At 41.2% G+C, this 23,048-nt stretch overlaps 2 protein-coding genes across 2 annotated transcripts; one reads left to right on the top strand and one right to left on the bottom strand.

Moving 5' to 3' along the window:
* Window positions 1–399: 399 nt before the first annotated feature.
* grxcr1a (glutaredoxin and cysteine rich domain containing 1 a) lies at window positions 400–4,465 on the top strand. The gene is made up of 4 exons (XM_005935195.2): window positions 400–1,055; window positions 2,094–2,333; window positions 2,435–2,500; window positions 4,121–4,465. The coding sequence occupies exons 1-4, from the start codon at window positions 654–656 to the stop codon at window positions 4,298–4,300; spliced, it is 888 nt and encodes a 295-aa protein (XP_005935257.1). The 5' UTR covers window positions 400–653; the 3' UTR covers window positions 4,301–4,465.
* A 2,064-nt stretch (window positions 4,466–6,529) lies between these two features.
* slc30a9 (solute carrier family 30 member 9) lies at window positions 6,530–21,002 on the bottom strand. The gene is made up of 19 exons (XM_005935188.3): window positions 20,869–21,002; window positions 20,379–20,531; window positions 20,082–20,279; window positions 19,822–19,869; window positions 19,617–19,716; window positions 19,304–19,396; window positions 19,080–19,162; window positions 18,007–18,065; window positions 16,065–16,132; window positions 15,239–15,397; window positions 14,370–14,505; window positions 14,252–14,291; window positions 14,101–14,172; window positions 13,139–13,246; window positions 12,881–13,046; window positions 12,457–12,586; window positions 11,439–11,552; window positions 7,879–10,584; window positions 6,530–7,157 (listed from the first exon to the last, which is right to left on the bottom strand). The coding sequence occupies exons 2-18, from the start codon at window positions 20,488–20,490 to the stop codon at window positions 10,540–10,542; spliced, it is 1,731 nt and encodes a 576-aa protein (XP_005935250.1). The 5' UTR covers window positions 20,491–20,531; window positions 20,869–21,002; the 3' UTR covers window positions 6,530–7,157; window positions 7,879–10,539.
* Window positions 21,003–23,048: the final 2,046 nt, after the last annotated feature.

Genomic DNA, 23,048 nt, shown 5'->3' with positions numbered 1-23,048 from the left:
TGGCATAAGAATAACTGCTGGGACATCACAAAAGTCAGAGAGATTAATCCTCTGGGAACCCCGAATCAATTTATCCAGCAGTTAAGATTTCACTCTCTGGACAAAAGGTGTGAAAGACTCAATCAAATGTGTGTTTGGGCTTTTTTGCTGGGTACTTGTAGTTGTTTTACATGTTTTGCATGTGTATAAAACCAGAACACAACCCTTATTACAAGCTTGTGGGAAGAAAGAAACAAGATAACTGTAATAAATGTTGAAATATTGGCTTATCTGATGCAGACAGTGTCAGCTGTCATTTCATCTCAAGAGGGGGAAATGTTTGTTTGATTAAAGCATATGAGGTTTTCTGTCAATGTGCTGTTGAAAACCGTGTAAATTGCAATGAATAATTCAGAGACTACGATCATTTTACTTGAGACTAGCCTGGTAGGTTGCCATGGTAGAAATGCATGTATTATTTACAGGTTGTGTGACTGTTAGGCAGCTTACAGGCTCTCAGTTGTTTTTAGATCTGTTCAAGCTGCGAGGATTAAACGTGGTAGTAATCCACGGGAAACAAAACAGTGTGTCTGAGGCCTACATTCACCTCCGCATGAGTACGAAAGAGCTGGACTACAGTGTTGTGGACCATGTGATGTGGCAGAGGGTTTACGATGGAGGGGACAATGGTGACGGCGGGACAGGAGAAGCCACAGAAGCGGGTGAGGTTCCGCGTGGCTTCGGGGAACAGTGGCCGGGTGCTAAAGGAGATGTTCAAAGATGAGGGGCCTTCAGACTCCCTGGATTCAGACTGCACCAGCAGCTCTGATGCTGAACGAGCCAGCACCCCCTCTACAAGTGGAGATGCACATGGACACATGTTTGGATACCTGGGCTCCGAGCTGGACAGTGAGAATGAGCCCGACGACTTGCTCGTGTATGCAGGGGCCACCAAGGACTGGATGTTCACCACCAAAAGGGTCAACATACTCAGCAAAAATGGGACTGTGAGAGGTGTCAAGCACAAAGTCAGCGCAGGTCAGACGCTGTTTGAAAATCTTCCTAATTCCAACAGTGTAAGTACATGTGAACGAGCCTGGGTTAATCGAATTGATTTAACTTGTTGCATTTTTACTCGGACGGTTTTTACACGAGTTCCCGTCGGTGTCAAGTCTAGTTACAGGAAGGGGCAACATGTGTGACCAGGATGAAAGCTTAGAATAGAGGACAAGGTCACAGAACAATGAAAGATTGATGATGCATTTCATTATCTGTTTCAAGAGAAACTAATCAGATTAATGAATTCTCAGAACTTTGCTTTCTAGTATTACTGGACTGTTTGTTATTCTGAGGTAACACCTGGCCCGTATATTGATGCAAAAGTGAAAGAAAGAAGGTCATCTCTACCAAACTATTCTCTGTAAAGTGGTATGAGGTGAAGACACAGCGTGACCAGACTAGTTTATGTTGCTTATCCCTCTTAAGTGAGATTATCTTTCTCGTAGAGTGTGGTTCAAACGTGAATCAAGGTAGAACAGCCTGATCTGAGCCCAAAGGACAACAAGTACACGTACAAGTACAAGACTTTGTAACTATATAATTTATAGTTTAAGTATAATTTAAGCATAATTTATAGTTTCAAGTTCAGAGGAGAATTAAAATAAACTTTGACCAAAAAAGTTAATGCTGATAAAATAAAATTGCTATATTGGACAAGTTTCAAGTCTCCGAAGTGTAAATTTATTTCAAGGCTGTAAAAAGACTGTAATATATAGCTTTCTGAAACATGTACCACTATTAACTAAAAAAACCTCATTTTGGGATTAAAACTCCTTGAAAATGCCTCATTTGTTTCCTCTTCATATTATTCTTCCTTATTTAATAGCAACAAATAAAATGGTAAGTGTAGCTGATGTTAATTTCGTGAAAGATTCTTGGAAAATGGCGCCAAGTATGCTAAATACTCATGTATACATATCTACACAACACAGGAAATACCACTACATGAGATACAGTACAGATACAGAGTGTTCAGAGTGGGATGGATGACTTAATCCACACATGGTTTGAATAAAAACTATGAATCCTTTAACTTTATTTGTGCTTCCTCGTAGATGGATTTATCCCTGGAGTTTGGGCGGATAGTCATCTACACTACGAGTTTCCGTGTGGTTAGGACGACGTTCGAGCGCTGCGAGCTGGTTAGAAAGATCTTTCAGAACCACAGAGTGAAGTTCATGGAAAAGAACATCGCGCTGGACAGTGAGTACGGGAAGGAACTGGAGGCGCGCTGCAAACGTGTGGGAGAACCTCCTTCGTTACCAGTCGTGTTCATTGATGGACACTACCTTGGGGTCAGTTCTCTCCGCTCCTGCATAATATTACCTGAGATCAATGTATGACACATCTGCAATGACTTAATTAAAGACGGAGGATTACTCTTTTTAATCGGCAGGGTGCTGAGAAGATACTTGGCATGAATGAATCAGGAGAGCTGCAAGATCTTCTGACAAAAATTGAGGTTAGTTCCTCTCAGTGTGCCTCAGAAATCACAATGTGCATAACAGATTTGACTGTGAAGTGAACTGCTTCATTTGGCCCACACAGATGTTACATTATTTAAATGCTGCATTTTAGATTTGCCTGAATACATATAATATTAAATCTTAAGGTAATCACATTTATAATGAATGACTGGATTTCTTTGGTTGAAAGCCACTGAGGTGAACACATACAGATGCAAACAGCAGCACAAAGTTCCCTAACTAGCAATGCCATAAATAAAACACAAGTAAACTGCATTGTAAAACATGCGTGCACATCAATAGGCAACCATTAATAATGGAGGTCCTGTTATTGATTCTTTCAAACACATCAACACTGAGCAGATGGATTTGTAGCACAAACTGAACATGTACCAACCATTACTGCTTCACACTGAGCTGCAGCACATTCACTGGGCTTTTTTCAGAGTACAAACCACAAACAAATGAATACAAAGCAGTATCGTGACATTTAAGCCATGGATACAGTCACTGCATGGTATTAAACAAAAGTATGCAGCTCCGAAAGGTCATGCATGCAAAAATCTGTCCAGAACTGACCACTGACATGGCTTGATTCATATCTGCAGCTCTGCAGCTGAGCAATTTGGAAAGGAAGCTGTGTTTAAAATAATATTATTATGCTTATTTTCCTTCTATCACACATTGAGAAAAGAAGGTTGTTAGCTCTCACGCAAGCCCATTAAATATAAAACTAAAAGCTGGAATAAATTGGCAAAAACTCTCCTGCATAGGAGAAAATACCCAGCAAACATGCCTGTGTGGGCACAGAGTTGGCATCTGTGGGTGAACTATGGGGCAGGCTAAACCCACACTTTCTGGGGCCCCTGCATAAATTTTCTAGATGTAAATCCACTATGGGTTGCCCACAGAAAACCCATGTGGGCCCCATGTAGTCCAGTCCTTGTGGGGCCCGTAGTAGTTCTGCTCTTTTGGACAGCCAAAAGGAAATTCTTCTGGGCTGTGTGGGTCTGCCCACAGTGCTCTCACGCGGGCCCAAGGGGGCATGTTGCTGGGTAAAAAAAGCAAACTGTATTCATATGTTGCTTTTCAAGAAGAAACATCCAATGGAAGAGAGTTTGACAGCTTAGGAGTCACAACCTAAAAAGCACAGTCTCGTTTTGCTCTTAACCTGGATCGAGGTACTCCTGACAAGCACTTATTAGTGACTTCAGAGACCTTTTGGTTTCATGTTGATCTATCAGTCATTGCTAAAAGCTCAGGTTTTGTACAAGTTAGACAAAAAGGACATGCACCAGACCTAACATTAGGTAGGAGTCAAAACTTCTTCTGCAGATGCTCAATCACATTGGCATCTGAAGCATGCGAACACTTAAAGCTGTTTCTTATTGAGCTGGCTACTTGGGTTTTAGTGAAAGGTGGGTTGCAAGTGTGCAGGCCCAAAATCTCCTAGCAGAATGTTGCATCGTATTAAAATGAATATTGTTATTTATGTCAGATGTCAGTGTGTTTAATGTTATGCCTGCCTGGTGTAATTTTATTAATGGGTAAGTTCTTTAGTGGTAGTCAGTCCTGTTTGTATTTATTATTTAAATGAACCTGTCTGTCCATTTTAGAGGGTACAGCATCCCCAGACGTGCCAGACCTGCGGGGGCTACGCCTTCATCCCGTGCCCGATGTGCCATGGCAGCAAGATGTCTGTGTTTCGTAACTGCTTCACGGATTCCTTCAAAGCCCTCAAGTGTACTTCGTGCAATGAGAACGGCCTACAGCCGTGTGCGAGCTGCAGCCAGTGAGGGTGTTAAGTGCCTGAAACGACATCACTCCTTCTTTCCTTGGGACCCTACAAAGGGACTGTAATAATACGCAGGCAGTGAAAGTCCATACAGCAGGACTCTTTCTCCAGGGCCATTGTTAGCAAAGAAGATTTGAATTTGTAATAAAATCTGTGAATTCATGGATTTCGGTTTTGCTCGTGTGTGTATGTTGAAGCATCATTTGAAGGTCACAAGTTTAGGTTATTGCAAAATCCTCATTCAAAGATCTTTGTTCGAATCTCTAAACAGGCAGTCAAATAGGTCCGCTGAGGAGTCATGAACTTGCTTCCTCTCTTGCAAGCCTAAGCTTGTTAGTTAATTAGTGAGGAGGCCCCTTCATTAACAATGCTCTCATTACATAATCCCATATCAGACAGAGTCCGGGATAACAGACACTCAGCACCAGGAGTGAAAGTCAAGCGCTCAGTTTGCAGCCAGCAGAAGGCAGCAAACTGGAACGTTGTTTACAGGCAAGTACTGTTCAAACCTAGCATTAAAAATTCATACACAGTACTGTGCAAATGCTTCAGGCACTTCAGATGTTTGTACTCATGGCAACCCCGAACATAAAGAATTACCTAAACGACTAAGGACATGGAGTTCTGTAGAAGATGCTCCAGCCCCAGCCATGAAGTCTGTATGTTGACATGAAGCACAGTTTACCTGTGTACTATACTTTGAAGTTACAGGTATGGAGTTTCTTACCAAGAACAATATATATATATTTTGGGTAATTGTCATACTGGCAAGCAAAAGGACGACTGAGACTCAGGTTTGTATCTTACAAAATCTTGACACACCCTTCTTTCTTCATAATTCCTTCCACCTTGATGAGATTCCTAGTTCCACATGCTATGCAGTGTCACCACAGCACGGTGTCCTATCACTGTTTCACTGTGAGGACAGTGTTCTTTGGGTTCTACACATCTCCCTTCTTTCTCCAAACATAGCAAGGCCAAAGTGCTCTTCTGATCATCTGACCAAAGGATGCGCTTCCAGTATGCACACCCTTTCTCTGGTTGTCCTTAGCATACTTCAGTCTGGCTTGAAGATATCTCTTCTGCAGAAATGGAGTTTTTCTTGGTCTGCGAGTCAATCCCTGTGCAGGATTCTAGCGATTCTCTTCTTTGAGACTACAATTCCACTTGACTAAGTCACACACCAGCATCTTGGCAGCTGCGCTGGGGTCTTTAGACACATCTCTCACTAGTTTTATTCCCAGAGTCTTTGAAGTCTTTCCTTTCCCACCTCTGCCAGGCTTCTGTAGTGTGTGGTTCTCTCTGAATTTCTTGATGATGATACTCACTCTAGTTCTTGACACTGACCTGACTTGACCCTCAGTTTTAACATTACATTACACACAGTAGTTTGTGCTATGGCTCAATAAAAGGGTCAGTTTTTCAATAATATTGACCCTAGTAATTTTTATTAAGAAATAATTCAGTTATTGTGTACAAATCAAAATAATTCCTGCTTCACTTCAACCTTATGTTAAACCACCTTTATTTTATCGGCTGCCCATGACAAACAAAAGATTGGAGCAGTTTGAATTTCTGTGTGGATCCTTTACATATGCTGATTATTTAAAGCTCTGGCGATCCATCACAAACAATAGCTTATGTAGCAACAGGGTTTGTGCTTCTCATGTTTTTACTATTCTAGTCACAGAGCTAAGTAGATGATTAGTGGAAAAATCAATATCAATGTTTAAAGAGGGCACTTTTATAGCCCATCTGAAGGTGTTTCTGTATATTTACTGATGAAAAATAGCTGGAAATTTGAGATCTGTGATCTTTTTTGTGTTATATTTCATGATATTACATACATTAAAACAGAATTTTATGGAGAATCATTTTGCATCAGTTCAGTGTAGATGCCAATGTAGAACCAGTTCCAGGCGTTTCCTTTTACGAAAAGAGCACCCAGTGCCAAAAAAGCTTCCTTCCCATGATTGCTGGGTTAGAGACTGTTGAAGTCGGAGGCTATGGGAGAGGCAAGAAATTATAGATAAGCTGGTTCTGGTTACCATAATTTTCTGCCCATGGTAACTACTGCAATTTTCCTCACGTAATTTAAGGTTCTTAAATCTTTCAGAATATAGACTGGTTTTCAAAAGGCGCCACAGCAGAACTGGCTCCACACGGGCTCAGTCATGATATCAGTAAAACTAGGCAGGCAAAATGTAAGTAGACATAAACTTCACCCATATTCAATGAAAGCATTTTAATTACATTTTTGTGCAGTGCTGATAAATCTACAAAACCCTCAAGTTGTTTAGAGAACAGACCCTGCTGTTTATATATATATATATATATATATTAAAAACCTGATATTTTTGGCTGTGAGCATGAGGTTTATTTGGCAGTAAATCAGATGCACTGGAGCCTACATGTTAAGAGACTTGGGTTCATGCAGAAGCAGCACAATCAGATGGTACTAACAAAGAAATCTGGATAATTCAACCCAATGAGCTGTTGATGTGCACACGTTTTAACAGTCCGACGTAATGCAGTGCATGTACGCCTTTAACTAAATTAGCATGAACCTAAAAGACACAGCTCAGTGGCAGATCACATGCAGTCCTCGCAGTTTGTGTTTTTAAACGGATGATGTCATTAGTTGGCTGCCATCCACGGGGTCAGGGAAACGCAGTGCCCGAGCCGCACAGCTCTCTATGCTGTCATAGCCCTGTACAATGCTGCTTGAACATGATTAGACAAGGCAGCACTGTAAAGAGGCTAAAAGCGTAGAGCAGGGTGATGGTGATGATGCTCATCCGCCATGAAGACTTTTCGTGCCATCATACGCGACCTGGATTATTCTAGATGCTCCTCACCTGTGATTGAAACAGCAACCAAATCGATCATTTGGGGGGGACGTCAGAAAGAAAAAACACACATTTACGCACACACAGTGGGCCCGCGTAAAAGCAAATACACAGTGTTGAGATTTTCTGCAGGAGTAATGAGAGATGATTACAACGCTACGTTTGTTGAATTCAACCCCGCGCTGAAGACTAATGGGTTTCGGGGTTTTGTAACCACAGGCTTGTGGTGATGGAGGAGAGGCTTCATGAAAATCTGAGACCCCAACTGTGCAGGTTAACTGCGCCCCCATCTGTGGGTTGATGGAGGCGAGGGGGGGGAAACAGGATACATTGAAAATAATAACATAAAGCAGCTACATTTTTTTCTTTTCCTTTTTGTTTTAAAAAAAAGGCGCCGACAAGATCTGTCTGTAAATGACTGAAAGCGGCGATGTGGCGCGCAGGAGGCTGCGAGAGGGCTGAAGATCTATGTGCTGATCTCCAGACAAGAAAGACACTCCTCGACGCAGGTTTCTTTTCCCTTTTAATAAAAATGAGCCGATTCAGCCCGAGGATCTATTTTTCTCTCTCTAGCTACACATGCACAAGCGATTCTCTCTGTTTGAGGGGAGACATGGAAGGAAACAGGATGGGCAGTGGCACAACTGACTTGGGAATGGTATGACGAGACATGACACCGATATGCGCGCAACACCCCAAAAATTTAAGACAACATTTAACGGTGAAAAACCTGCAAATGGAGATCGTCCGCCCTCCAGGCTCGGCGAAAAATTATTTCAGTCGAGCAGTCTAGCGTGGTCCGGCCGCGATGCTGTGCGTAATGTTTTGAACGGTCGGTCAATGCGCAGACTGGTTGGAAATGACTGTTTTTATTGACGTCAGCGAACAGGCTAGTGCCCCCCTCTCTCATCCCCACAACTGCACCATCTAATGGACTTGGGTTTACAATCCAGTCATCCATCTGAGCTTTAAACAGGAAACAGGAATCCAGTTCGGGGAAAAACAATGCTTTAAATTCTACGTTTTTAAAAAGACAGATAAACATATCTGGTGGTGCCTTTTCCAAGACCTACAAAGTTATTTAGTTTTTTTCCGCGTGTGTGTGTGTGTGTGTGTGTGTGTGTGTGTGGAGAAAGAAAGTGTGGAGCTTCTACAAGCAACACCAATGAATATTGGCACAGCATTCAAAACAAAAGAGAATTCAAACAAACGACACAAAAGGAAACCAAAAATAATTTAATAAATTATCTCATATCGTCCCATGTCCTTCAACAGTAGCGTCATCGTTATGACCCAAGAAGAAACAGTTCACAATCCCCTTCAAAAACACAGATCTGCCTTCCCAACCGAGGCGAAATGACTCCGGCCCCCTCCTTAAGCATGACAGCACGACGGTCATGTGTCAGCGGCAACAAAGAATGACAAGCAAAAACACCGTCACAGTCCGGTTTATACAGAACATTAGCAGATACATCATGAAGGAGTAACTTCACAACTTTTCTTTTTTTGCCACATGCTCCACAGGGTGACGATGCCTGTAAGTTTTCAGCTGTTGGTGGACTTCAAGAAAAAAAGAAAAGAAATAAAAGGTAGCTGGTCCACTTGTCTTCATTAAAGATCTCTTATTTATACATGGTGGGCAAGAGGCAAGGACGTTTCCACTCCTTTTGCATTTTATCTTTGGAACAATACAATCAGTCACGTGACAAGACGAGCATTTCTAACCCTAAGAACAGCGTTTAGAGATGTAAAGTCAGTGCCTATTATTGGCTTGGAAGGATGTCGTCATCAGAGCTCGTTTAAGATTATAACCCATTAAATGAAAACAATAATACAGTGCAGGCTTTCCAACACTGTATTCAAGCCCAGTGGTCCAGACCAAGTATTTCAGATTTTTCTTAAAGGCAACAGCGCCAACTGTTAGGTTAGCTACTGTATCTTATTAGGCTACCAGCTCTGCCAGCTGCTTTACACATATAAAACAGCTGTTTGAACGAGTTAGCAAAATCAAGAAGTAAAAACAAAAAGTAAAAAGACTAGGACAAACGTTACGCCTTAATACAATGTTGTTCAGCTGATATTTGATTATGTGAGCATGTTTCATCTTGATCTGGGGCTCTCCTGCTGATACAGACCGTTTGCTTGCTTGTGTTTGGAGAGAAAAAGTAGTGCTAGCTGTTCACAGTTCCTCAGTGTCACAAAGGCTCCTATGCTTGTCATTCTGTCCTATATATATGGTGGAGGATCATATTAAACATGGCAAAGCTTTCAAAGAATGAGGTCGGCATATGTACAAGTAACCCCTGTGTGCCAGAAGCTTTCTTTTTTGTTTTGCTATGTATGATGACATAGTGAGCCAGTATTCCCAAAATGGCCATCACAGGAACACAGCTCTGTGAGCAGAGAAGCCCCGCCCACATGTTTAAGCCATCTGCTGAAGGGCAGCCAATCAAAAGACTGTTAGCTTAAAGGTAACCAGGATAAAACAGCTCATTTGAGACTGAGGATGCAATGAGGGCCTGCACCAAGGCCCAGTGTAGGATACAGTCTGGCTTATTTTGAACTGTGAATCATGTAAAGCCAATCTAATGTAAAAAAAAGTGATGAAACTTTAAACCCTGACTTATCGAGCACTGCTGGTCAGGCCTGTCAACTTTTCAGGTGGAAACTCTGCAAATCCAGGTTAGACAACTTGTATTCATAACATCAAGTCCTACTATATTCACTCTACCTATTAAATCAAATATCTCGATAATACCATTTGACTTTCTATAATCGCAATAAAAATCTATTCATCACAAATTCTGTCTTCGTTAGAGAAGCTGCGGCATCGCACCGTCTTCAGTTAAAAGGAAACAGAAAGAAAAACCCTCTAACCTTGTCTGGTCATTAAATAAGTCTGGGTTGAAATTGTAGCTCTTTGGTTTCCTTTTGCACTAATAAAGGAAACTCTGTCACTGTGGTACAAGTCTAGTAAACGACACTGGTCCTGTTCTCGGTTTTGCTTTAGACACAGACACGAGCCCACATCATGACACTTTTATGGAGGAATGTGAGTCTAAGCAACCAGCCAGTGGACTACGCTGTCGTAGTTTGTGTGCGAATTTCTAGTGAAATTCAAGGAGCCTAATGACAGCCGTTAGTCTTCTGCCAGAAACACTCGCACTGGAATGTGACAGCGGATCTCTGGCAGGGTGAACTCACAGTGTCCCAGACTGAAGTTCGGGCATAGCTGCTCGAACACTGTCTGTGCTCATCCTTCTGGACTATTCTACAGTAAGACTTGAGAAGTTGTGCGGGTTTGTTGTCCGTGTTTGTTTTGTAGTCAGAAAGAGAGGCAGAGGCAGGCGTGGCCGTCCTTCCAGCTTTTTCTTCATGGCATTTCGGGATGTTAGAGTATCTCCAAGTCTACATGACGGACCTCTGGGTTGCGTTGCTGTAGAGGCACAAAATCAAAGTTACGCACAAACTTGACTTGCAATTCTTAATCAAATACTTTTATTTAAAAATACCATTCTATGGTGAAAACGGAGGTTTGTGGCTTATGATAGGTTGGAAGCCTGGATCACTGCGATCCTCTTCACAAAAAGCTAACAGGATGTTTTTTGCTGAAAATAATGTCTGAGTGAAAAAAAGCGTAGAATTTTTGTTTATCAAACCGCCACCAAATCTATGTTTTTGATATGTAAATGCAATTACCACAAGCAACATTGTCAACGTTAGGCTTTAAATGAACGACACCATGGCTGGATGATCAGAAATGGATCTTTTTTGGGAGATGGGATCATGTTAGATTTCCCAGACAACACTCTTAGTCAAATTCACAAGTGGGGTATTTCTTATTTCTTTACAAAATATGAAAAGCTGCTGCAATTATTTTAACAAGGACATTATTATAATGAACTCAGTGACTGAGATATGAGAGCTCATCCTGAGTGTTTCCCAGCTTAAAACAGGAATCTGGAGGGAGTGACTACGAATACAAACACAAAGGGTCTGCATCTTCTCAATTCATGCAACAGATTCTTTTGCCTTAGGAGAACTTTAAGCATTCCCCTTTTTGCCATTTAAGTAACAAAAATGTATTTTGAACTTGAGCAAATTAAACCCAACTTCACAAAAAATGTATTAAACATCACAATACTGGTGATCCTTCTCCGGTCTAAGGCCATGACCTCATTGGGCACCAAAAGTGTTTCGTGATGCAGGAAAAACTTTTTCCTGCTGCACTCTGTAACAGCATGAGACAAACAACAAACTAGAATAGCAAAGAAATGTATATTTCAGTACTTTGAGCTCTTTCTCCAACCGGTCCACCTCAGCTCCCAGGGTGTCGATGATGTTCTCTCCGTGTTTCAGCATGAAGTTCTCCAGCTCCTCCGGGGTTTTCACCTGCTGAATGTCCTGCAGACACAAACACAAACATGTAGTTTTGTCAGTAAAGATATGGGTCAACATTCATGACATCGGTCCTAGCCTGCTATTAGTGATCATTGGCTAATGCAGCTCATCTGTGCCTTCAAGGGTATAAAACATGGCCCACCTGCTCAGCCATGTGATGTCATGTGATGTCTGTCTCTTGGGTGCTTGTGTTAAATAAAACAGATTTAAATAAAACTTAGATTTTATTTAAATCTGGTGTGGTCTCCCAATTACTGTCTGAACTTTGAGGAATGTAGTGACAGCAAAAACACCATAAGATAATTAATAATAATAAAAAAGTGCCTTTAACAACGTCAGATGCACACAGCACTAAACTCAAAGATTTTGTTTCACCAGTGAGTGTCAAGAACTTGAAGCAACTGATGTCTGTGTAAAAAGATCAGTAATCACTGGAATTCATACTGAAGAACTGTATGACACACTGCATAGCTCATGGCCTGCAAGGACAATAACTCCTGCAGATGATGATTACACACTTATGTGTGGAAGACACAAGAATGTGACATTTAACAGGATTAGTTCTTTTATATTTCAGGACTCAAGGTGGCTGTGTACATCTGACGTTTTTAGAGAAGTAAGGATTTCTACATGCAAATGATCATGAACTGTTTGCTCAACACGATGAGCTGTGTTCACAGGACAAATAACTTCAGGGAACAGATTAGAATCTTGTATACAGAAAAAAACTATGCTAACATTTGCAGTTAGCATAGTGTTCCTGACTTTATTAATAAGTTAGAAAGAAAGAAAGTGCACTTTATTAAGTTATTAAAGCAACCACTAAAAATAGCAGTGGCCAAACATCCAGTCCACAAACTGCTCTCATTCTGAGTACAAACATCAATACTAAAACAAGATAACTTACGTTGAGGATTTGGTCAATGTCTTGTTTTTCCAGATAAGACCGTGTCACCACGCGGCCATCGAAGTCAACTTCAGCCTTGAAGCGCACTTTACTCAGTCCCATATCAGTGGCCTTCACATCATGGATGGCCCTGCCAACAACACAATAAAACATCTCAATGGAAGAAACAGAAAAACTACGGATCTTAGTGGAGGGAATCTGCTACAACACAAAACGATCCAAATGCAAATGCAACAAAGAAACCGGTGAAACTGGTTAAAAGGTCATTTTTAATTTGAACTGCTGTTCACTGCATGTTGATTTAATCTTGACCACTTGTTTGTGGGTGGATTCAATTCATCAAAACGAATCATCCAGATTCTGAGTTAATCGAGACCGAGTTCATGTTTTGCAGTCGAGGAGGTTCGCGTGTGCGTTTGCTGACCTTACAGCAGGATCGTTCTCCAGAAACTCTGTGAGCTTCTGCACGCGCTCAGCCTGTATGGAGCGTCCCAGCAGGGCCTCTGTGTTAGTGTAGATGAGGAAGGCGGAGACTGTGCCCAGCAATGTGCCAACGCCAAGAGAGCCCAAACTATCATAGGCCGGGTTACCTGGGGTCAGCGAGTAAACATTCAGGTTAATGACTCCAGTCCAAAAGATCAGAAACATTATAAAACCGAGACATGACAACTCATGTATTTACCTGTAAGTGAGGTGAGCCCCATGCAACCAGCAGCCAGAATAACTCCCAGTACAGCAGCAGCATCCTCCAGCAGCACCACATTGGTGCTGGGGTCTCGGCTCTGCATCACTGCACACATGAAATAATACGAGAGCTTATTTATAGCTGAATTTTCAGATTTCTGACTTTATTTTGCAATATTCAAATTAATTCTGCCTCAGTGATGCCGTCTACACACAGCAAGACAAAACACACTATTTTCATTTTACACCTCATCCTGCTGTAAGTGTAATCGCAACAAACATATTTTTTAAGTTAAAAGGCACAATCATACATGTGGCTACTTACCAACACAAAAACATGCTTGTTGTCAAATAGCAGTTCCTAACATGGAAATCTCTAAGAGGCAGCCATAATAGCAGCTGTTTTAATGCTTTTAGCACAGGATACACTTTAGCATCCACTATGAAAGGAAAGGAGATAATTCACTGACAAGTACAGATGATCATCATGTAAATTACTGCCATGTTTTCCACAAATAGTCATAAACTGCTAATATATTGATATCATTTGTTCTTTTCTTTAACACTTTCACCCTTTCAAACAAGAATGCTAAAGGCAATTATGAACCGTGGGCTAATGTAATAGAAACTGTGGGACACAGCATTTTAATCCTAATATTTATATACAGAGCACTTTTCTCAACACATATTACAATAACGGTAATATGTGTAACTCAGTTTGCACTTATTTAATCTCATTCGAGAATTTCATTGGATTATATTCACACAAAGACAAGTTAACCTGCATAATCTCATCCAAAGAATATTTTTACTCAGTTATTCATGTTGAGATAAGATGCTTTCGTTTTTGCAGTTGGGACATTGTAGTCAAAAAACAAAATGAGCACATGTTTGCCACATTGACCTGGAATAAATTGTAGCGCCAGGTGTAAAGACAGATATGAACTGATCTGTACGTACCATATTCATAAAAAGACAATCCTTGCTGGCGGGCGCTCCTCTTTATCTCATTGATGGCAACCAGTAATGTGGCTGAGAAAGAAACAGATGTCTGAGAACAAGCTGCAGAGCAATATCTGATCTGATCTGTTGGTTCATTACTATAACTTACCTCCTTCAGACACCAGAGAGCCCGCCAAAATACAGTAAGCCTGCAATGAAGAAAAAAATATGTCGGGAAATGTTTTTTAAATTTGTGTTGAATAATTTGAGTCAACACAGACACTCACCCATAACAAAGACTCGATGGGTTCCGGGTGCAGCAATCCCATGATGCCGTGGTACCAAGAGAGGCCTGCTCCCATCATAAAAATGCCCACCCCACTGATGAGGGAGGCAATGTAGCGCATGTTGGAAAAGCCATATCTAAATATCAGAACAAAAAAGCAAATACAGAGCAATGGCGCTCAATTACAGCCAACATTTACTCCACCATTTTTTATGTAGAGCAATAACAGAGATGTGACACCCGCCGCAGCCTCAAAGAGTCAATCATCAGCTGAAGCAGGCACACCGAGCGACACTGAGGTACCCACAGAAGACGTTTTGTGGGCACATCTGCTCACCATCATAGCAAAAATGTAGGCATAACTTTTTTTTTCTTACTGTCTTCATAATTAGTTGCAATGTCATGAAACTTCACAAATAGATAGAAAACGTATAACTTAGAAGGTGGGAAAAAAGCCTTGTAGATTGATTTTGCATAAGGACACAAAACCTTTTAAATGTTTTTGACCACTGAAAGTAAAATTATAAATTTACATAAGAAAGTTCAAAAGACCTACCTGGAGAAAATGGCTTACTTATACTCACTATGTGCATCCTCATCTCCAAAAATTAAAAAAAATGGTGTGGGTGTCTTTTCCAAATCCTTTCTCCCTTCTATGAATTATTTATTAGCAAGTATCCACATCAATGTATCTAATGTTTCTATATTTCTATACTTCTGTAGTGCCAATGTTAGTAATGTGCAAGAAAATTTAATATTTGGATGCTGACAATATGCTGCAACTGACTTTGACACATTACTGCTTTTATTCCTTTTCTGGCGAGCACTGAACCTCTTCTTTTAATTAGTACAGGAAGGTGTAACACTTACGGGTGCACGGCATCTGGGTTGCGGACAGACTGGCTGATTCCCAGAGCGAGCAGAGCCTGGTTGCACGTGTCGGCCAAAGAGTGGATGGCTTCAGAGAACATGCTAGCTGATCCAGTGTAGACCCAAGCCAGGAGCTTGAAAAAGAAATTCAGCCCATTTCTGAGAACAGAACATAAATAAGTGAAGAGCTCACCGGGCACACAGATGTAAGGTCTCACATTTCAAGCTCAACAACAGTTCTGATTAAATTGGTTTATAGATTTATCAGGTTGCCTGCACTGAAACCCATTTCTTAAAAACTGTTTTAATCCATCATTGTGTGTAAATTGTTCCAATTCCTATTCTAATGCCTCTCAATCACTGTCATGTGCACTATGCAGTCCAGTGAGCCTCTCACCACTCTCCTATTTCATACTGATTTTGCTACATGTGACTGCGCATGTTCTCTAACACAATCACCTTAACTTAATAAGCCACAGGACTGCACATGATGCATGCAGTTTCCATGCAATTCCTAATAGAAATGTGTGCATTTCTCGGGGAGTCTTTACAAGTTACTTCTCATCTGAGTTCACATGAATGTTTTGCACTTTTATTCATCCGCAGCAGATTTCTGTTTTGCCGTTTGATTATTTTTGCACCTTCTGATACTTATCCAGCATACTGTATGTAGTAACCCTGCTGAGAACAGACCCGTAGCTCCTCTCTCTAATCCAATACCTCCCACTGTGTGTGCAAGAGCTCAGCAAAGCTGCTGAGTGCAGAAAGACTTGGCCACAGGACCAAAATGCACTCATGAATGAGGGAGACTGGTGAAACAACTTACATGCAAATAGCAACCATGACCACCTTCCCTGGCCCTTGTAGAAATGTTGTCCTCTGGCCTGATCGTGGCTTTATGAAAGATAAGAGATATTATTACTCTGCAGTTAAAAGGAAATAAGACCTGTACTACGAAGCAGGATTACAGGCTTAACGAGATGACTTCAGTGTTAACATATGAAGGTGCTACACCACCACTGGAACTTAAGCTGAGCAGGTTTTACTCGAGATCAGCAGATACGAAACCATCACCATTCCTAGAAGATCCAGTGGCCCACAGTGTGCAGATAAAAAAGAAAAAGAGGGTCTATAGTTTTTAGAGACCATCTAAACAGTTCCCTTAAATAAACACATTCTAAGTGCAGGGGACCTATGGCCTTCAATTCTGTCCTGTTGGGATACACAGGGGTACAAAGCAGCACAGATTGAGCCTCAAAAACAAATACTGTGTACGCACAAATCTGTGCATAAATCCTGCGTGCGAACAGTTCACACACAAATCAGTAATTTATTCATAATTTGGTATCTGAATTTGTTTGTACCTCTTGAACATCTTTAAAAAAAACAAACAAAAAAACCTACTTACTACTACTGATTATTAACATTATCAGTTTTTCTTGTTATTATCATTATTATCTTTGGTCATAATTTACAGCCTTCATCTAGATACATCTGCTCACATTCATACAAACACACTGGTTTGGCAGCAGCAGTTGTGTTCACTATAACATGCCTTATGTGTTTAACTTGTCTTGAACCTGTGGTTCCAACATCTTTTGCTACCAAGGCTGCTGGATTGGACTTTTTACTTTTACCATTTTAAACCTTGTGGGGTGCTTCCTGTTTTAGGCAGCCCACTTTAAATCAGATTAATTTGCACAAACACAGGTAAAAACCAAAGTGACCAATTTCAAAGTAGAGCACATATACAACTATATTCTTTTTTTTTAGTTCTTTCATTTCTGAAATGCAAGATGTATTACTGTACAGAAAAAGAAAAGCATCAGATAAATACCAGTTAAATACCAAATAATCATAAATGGCCCGCTGCTACGTGGCCACTTGAGAGGATGATATTACTACGATCGTTATTGGGCTCATATATGATTTGTGGCTCCATGCAAATTTTTGTGTGCTCAAAAATGTCCCTTTTGATACTAAAGGCTGAGGAGTTGTGACCCAACTACTCTTTGTTCGTAAAAGACACCACTAGACAACAAATCAGCAGATCTGTGTTTGTGATGGGTCTACCCCGGGTTGACTTTGAGAATTAATAACCACCTTTGAGTAATGTGGAAAAGCTATCCTATGTATGCTGAACTTGCACTGCAGTACATGCTCTAGGTATCCAAAAACCCTAGTTTAGGTTGCTAAGCAAATAAGAAGATGTATGTATGTTGTTGTCAGGATGTAACACACCAGCAGAGTATAGAAAATACCATGACGCTCCAGACAAATGGAGAACAGTGCAGTCACTGAAATAATGTCAGCATCGTAGACTAAAAAGGGGGACTGTGTGAATGCCAAAAGATAATAGGAATGTGTCAGAGATGCAGTGACCTCTCTAACAGGGGCAAAGATCAGGTAAACACCAACTGATACTATTTTATCCAAAGAACTTGGACGTGGGTAGATTAACATTACTTATCATGCTATGGACAGCTGGTAATATTATGTAAATAGTAAATGAACTGGTTCTTATATAGCGCTTTTCTACTCTACCTGAGCATTCACAGGACCTTATACAACTTGTCTCGTTCACACAAAAAAAAAGTGCTTTATATCTAACATTCATACACCAAGGGAGCAACTTGGGATTAGCATCTTGCCCAATGATATTTGGCCTGCAGAGTGGACCAGAAAGGGATCGAACCATCAACCTTTCATTTAGTAGATGATCTGCTCTAACCCCTAAACAATTACAGCAATAGAAGCAAAGAGCTCACCTTAGTGTTTCCCCAAAAGTCTTTATATTCTTGCAACAAGCGCTGATTCCGAAAAATATCTTAAAAGAAAAAAAGGGCAAAACAAAGCTAATTAGTTCACAGACCAACAAACGACAGAATCATTTCACATAAATAAAAAAAACAACAATGTCATCATTAATACATGTTTCCACCTGCTATTTCATGGCTGCTGTTAAACATTTTGTCACCAAAAATCAGGCTTCGGATTAGAACTTCACTGTTGTGTGTGTTTACATGCATGAAGCATTTGAATAGAGTAAATCATTTTGACATGCACTGGATTGCCTGACTTTCTGGAAACAGTAGTAGTAGCTGCGCTTCCGATGATTTTCTACTTTTATCCTCACCTTGCTGCGTAGATTTCAGTTTCAGTGAAACTGAAATTTTCTCTGCCGCATTTGTGACTCGTATTTTTCATCTTTGAAAGGACCTATACTGCATTCTTGTTGTGTTGACGAAACAGACATGCACAGTAAGGATAACTGGCAGGACATTTTGATCCAAAGGAGCACAGACGGGTCAGAACCTTCCCACTGGTGCATTCATATCTAGCGTTTTTATTCAGGTCAGGCTTTTAATCTTGTTACTTTTGTGCATGTAAGCATGGCTGCTGTCACTGTTAACTCCACACTTACCTAACTCAAGGTTGACTGCTAGGTATAATTTTTAAATGTTAGTCCGTATATGCTTCAAAGCCACTGAAATAACTTGTCTTTGTCTCTGAGTTTCTTTAACACTGATGGACAGACAGTTAGTTTGTATATCACAGCTGACATGACAAATGATCTATAACATGTTAAGTTAACTTTATTGTGTTAGGGTGTCCCGACAAATATTTATTTTCCATGTCAGGCTTTGAGTGCGAAGAACTGGAATATTTCAGTACATTAGATCTAACAACGTGAGCGTTTGTCAGAGGTTTTAGAGTAATATGGTGAGCAAAAAGAGTGTACTCAGTACCAACTGCAATGTTTTCTATAAATTAGCAAAAAGTTTTGAAATTTCAAAGCCTGTTGAACTGTTTTGGATTAAGACCAAAGATAAAAACCTACTCTCTTGGTACTCTCTCTCCACCTCTTTCCTGAGGTTTCTCTCTCTGGCCAGAGCTTCATGGCTTCCCCAAACATCTAGTGCTCTAATAACAAAGAGAAATAACTGAATTAACAGGGGTTAAGAGAAAAATATCAGTGAAGTCTCTGGATTAAGCAGTAATAGTTTGGGAGGTATTGTAATGTATTTGTGCTTAAGATGGAAAGCAGAGGTGTTTAACACTTACTTGGCCTCAACGTCTGAGCGCAGGAAGACAGTGAAAGCCTCTGTGTCATCATGGGGGCTGCGCCTTCTGATCTTCCGGAGTTGTTCCAAATCACTGTGAACACGTGAGGGTAAGACTTAAGTTAGACCCATGCTGCACAAGGCAGTCCTACATTAGTTAATCACAGCAGCACACTTCCTTATTAACCAAATGAAATTTGTCTACCAGCATCCAAGTTAGCAGAAAACACTCAGCTTAGCTTTGATGATTTACAATTTGGTGCTGTTGTATAAATCAAACATTGAATGTTAAACAACTGAGGACGAGGAGTTACCTTGGTTTGAGGCAGAACTCATTCATCGCTCTGACTGCAGTGATGAAGTTGTTCTGAGTGTATTTGGCTCCATATTCCCTTTTCTTCAGGACAGCACGAACTGCATGTGACCACAGTGGGAAATTAAATTCAAGCTACCCGATCACACCCACATTCTTATTTTAAATGAGTTTAACGTGATGGAATGACAAATGTTGTTCTTTACCTTTCACTTGAATTGTCTCTGCTTTAGTCAGACCCTGAGGTGTTGCACCTATTAGAACAAATAATGTATCTTAACTGCACATTCATCACATCATACATTTATCATTTAACTGTTTCCTACTGTTTGTGTTGACACGAGAAGCAACAAATACAAAAATATGCTTGATTATAAAGGAAAACCTGTGCACATCACAATGGTTTATATCAAGTCTCTCAACGGCTACAATTTATGGAGCTTATGGAAATCTTCAAGTTTCTTACCTGGTGATTCTGGGGTGGCTTGTGCAGCACCAGATACAACCTTTGCTGCAGAGGGGGCATCACCTGATGGTGGTTTTGGGGGACCATCTTTACCGGTATCAGAGGTAGAGTAATACTGGACCTTGCCCAACCCTAGAGAAACTACACGGCAGTCTGGGAGGCTGAACCATAAGCTGTGTAGCCCTCCGCTTTGCCAACCTGTGCAACACAATCACAACTTGCCTTTTCATGCCCTCTCAAACAAACACCAAGCCTTAAGAGAATGAACAGATGACCTTAACGTGAAAGTCTGCTCACCGTGGCACAGCTGCGGAAACCTCGGGGGCCGCTGTGACAGGGACGATCTCTGTTGCAATGAGACCCTGCGGAAAACATGCCACGGTCTGTGGGCGGCCAGGCTGGGAAACATCCTCGCTGTAGCGGGAATCGGTACTGACGCACAGGAACTTTCTATGCAAGAGTCACAGACAGTCCGCACGTCAACGTAACCCACTTCTGACAGATTAAGGCCTCTCACGTCCACACAGTATCACCAAGCAACTACGTTAGCATGGCTGCAAACAAGCGTTTAACTGACACGGATGTCAGTTAAACCCCGTACCTGCTTGCAAGCACTCACAGAGATAACCCGGCGGTTACGTACCAAACAAGCTAACCTTGCTAGCCAACACCGTGAGCTAGTAACCCTGAGCCCTCGTAGGTAACAAGTGCCGTATAACATTTTAATTCACTTAGAAACAACTGACTAGAGCGTACATTTAAATGGAGTGCTCATAGAACCCAGTACCTTTCTGTGGTGAGGTTTATTCAGCATAATCTGTGTCCATTTTGCGAATCTATGGCCAAACTGATGATGTGAACGCCACTGTAGCTTCACAAACACACACGTGACTTGTGACGTGAGTATTCGGCGTTGCTTTAACAGATATCGCGATATTTTACAAACCGTTGTTTGGACCATTCGTTTTGACATCTGACCAGGAATTTCTTTGAAGCCGTAGTTTGCTCTAGTATTTGATGCTTCTTGAAGAGTTTCTATGCTTCTGTCAGTTTTTGCTTTCGATGCTCGTCTTGTAAATTCACCAGCGGGAAAAAATATGCTTTATGTGAAAAAGTGTTCATTTATTTATTTTATACTACAAAAAGATGACCCATATAAATCATGACTTGATTTATCAAGGGGAAGAAAAAGCTATCAAAACTTACCATATGAAAAAATACACCAACTCCACTTGTTAAATTATGAATTCACTGTGGTTAACCATATTTTTTGGAAAGCTGAGTTCAGTTTTACTAGCCACAGTCAGCTGTTGAGAAAAGGAACACAAAGGCTTGTCTTAGAAGAATAAAATAGAATAATCCTTTAATTGTCCCACAAGGGGAAATTTGGTTGTAACAGCAGCCAGAAAGACACATATACAAACAAACAGTACACAGGACACAGAACAGAAACATACACAATTTTTCTTACATATTTACATTAAGGACAATGGTTACTATAAACAGAGTACTGTACAGTTATTAAATTAAATAAAAATAACTACAGATAAGAGGCAAACCAGGTTGTAGTGCGAATCGGTTGATTAAATTATTGCAGTTACAGCGCAGATGTAAACATCCATGTTTGTTGGGAGCAGTTCTGATTGTACAGTCTGACAGCTGCAGGGAGGAAGGACCTGCAGAAACGCTCCTTCATGCATCGAGGATGCAGCAGTCTGTCACTGAAGCAGCTCTGCAGCAACATTTACATGCATGGGCTGGGAGACTCTGTCCATCAGAGATGTTATTTTGGCCACAGTCCTTCTGTCTCCCACCACCTGCACTGGGTCCAGGGTGCATCCCAGAACAGAGCTGGCCTTCCTGATGAGTTTATCCAGCCTCTTCCTCTCAGCTGCTGATAAACTGCTGCTCCAACATACAACACTGTAAAAAATGACAGATGCCACCAGAGTCATAGAAGGTCTTTAAAAGCGCTCCCTGGACTCCAAATGACCTCAGCCGCCTCAGCAGGTAGCGTCTGCTCTGACCCTTCCTGTAAAGAGCATCAGTGTTGTGGCTCCAGTCCAGTTTATTATTCAGGTGAACACCCAGGTACCTATAGGAGTCCACTATCTCAATGTCCACTCCCTGGATGTTCACCGGTGTCAGTGTGGTGGGTCAGCGTCTCCGGAAGTCCACCACCAGCTCCTTGGTTTTCCTGGCGTTGATCAGCAGGTGGTTCTGCTGACACCAGTCCACAAAGTCCAGAGTCCACTGTCTGTACTCTGAGTCGTCCTCACCTGTGATGAGGCGACTATGGCAGAGTCGTCAGAGAACTTCTGTAGGTGGCAGCGTGGGGAGTTGATGGAGACGTCTGCAGTGTAGAGGGTGAAGAGGAACGGTGCCAGCACAGTTCCCTGTGGGGCCCCCGTACTGCAGACCAGCGTGTCAGAGACACAGCCCTGTGTCCTCACATACTGTGGGCGTCCTGTGAGGTAGTCCAGTATCCACTGGGACATGTGGTGGTCCACTCCTGATAGCTCCAGCTTGTCTCTCAGAAGTCGTGGCTGGATGGTGTTGAAAGCACTGGAGAAATCAAAGAACATGATCCTATGGAAAGGGAACAAAAACAAAACAAAAAATCACGGACAAACAGTATCCCATATTCTTGATTTTTACTTTACAAACACTTGTTGTAATGACTAACTACTCCTGACATCAGGCTGATCCTGCCACGATTTGTTCCCCCTGTCTAAATGACAGGCAGTATTTCATAGTTGTTTATGTTTTTAAACCCATTTTGCACAAAGAGGCATTTTTTGAAAAATGTATTTATAGCAATGTTGAATAATATTATTGCACAAGAAAAAAACAACACGTAAAATAATCACACCGTGACGCCTCTGCCTTTCTAAATGGAGGGACAGTAACGTGGGTAAGCGTGTAAAACCTGAAGACAGTCAGATTAACAGTAACAGTATTTTGTTT

Source organism: Haplochromis burtoni, unplaced genomic scaffold (genome assembly GCF_018398535.1).
Source record: "Haplochromis burtoni strain Fernald_Lab_line unplaced genomic scaffold, NCSU_Asbu1 Contig_194, whole genome shotgun sequence".
Taxonomy (NCBI): Eukaryota; Metazoa; Chordata; class Actinopteri; order Cichliformes; family Cichlidae; genus Haplochromis; species Haplochromis burtoni.
Note: the sequence above shows the minus strand (reverse complement) of the source record. Positions and strands in the feature narration are given on the sequence as shown.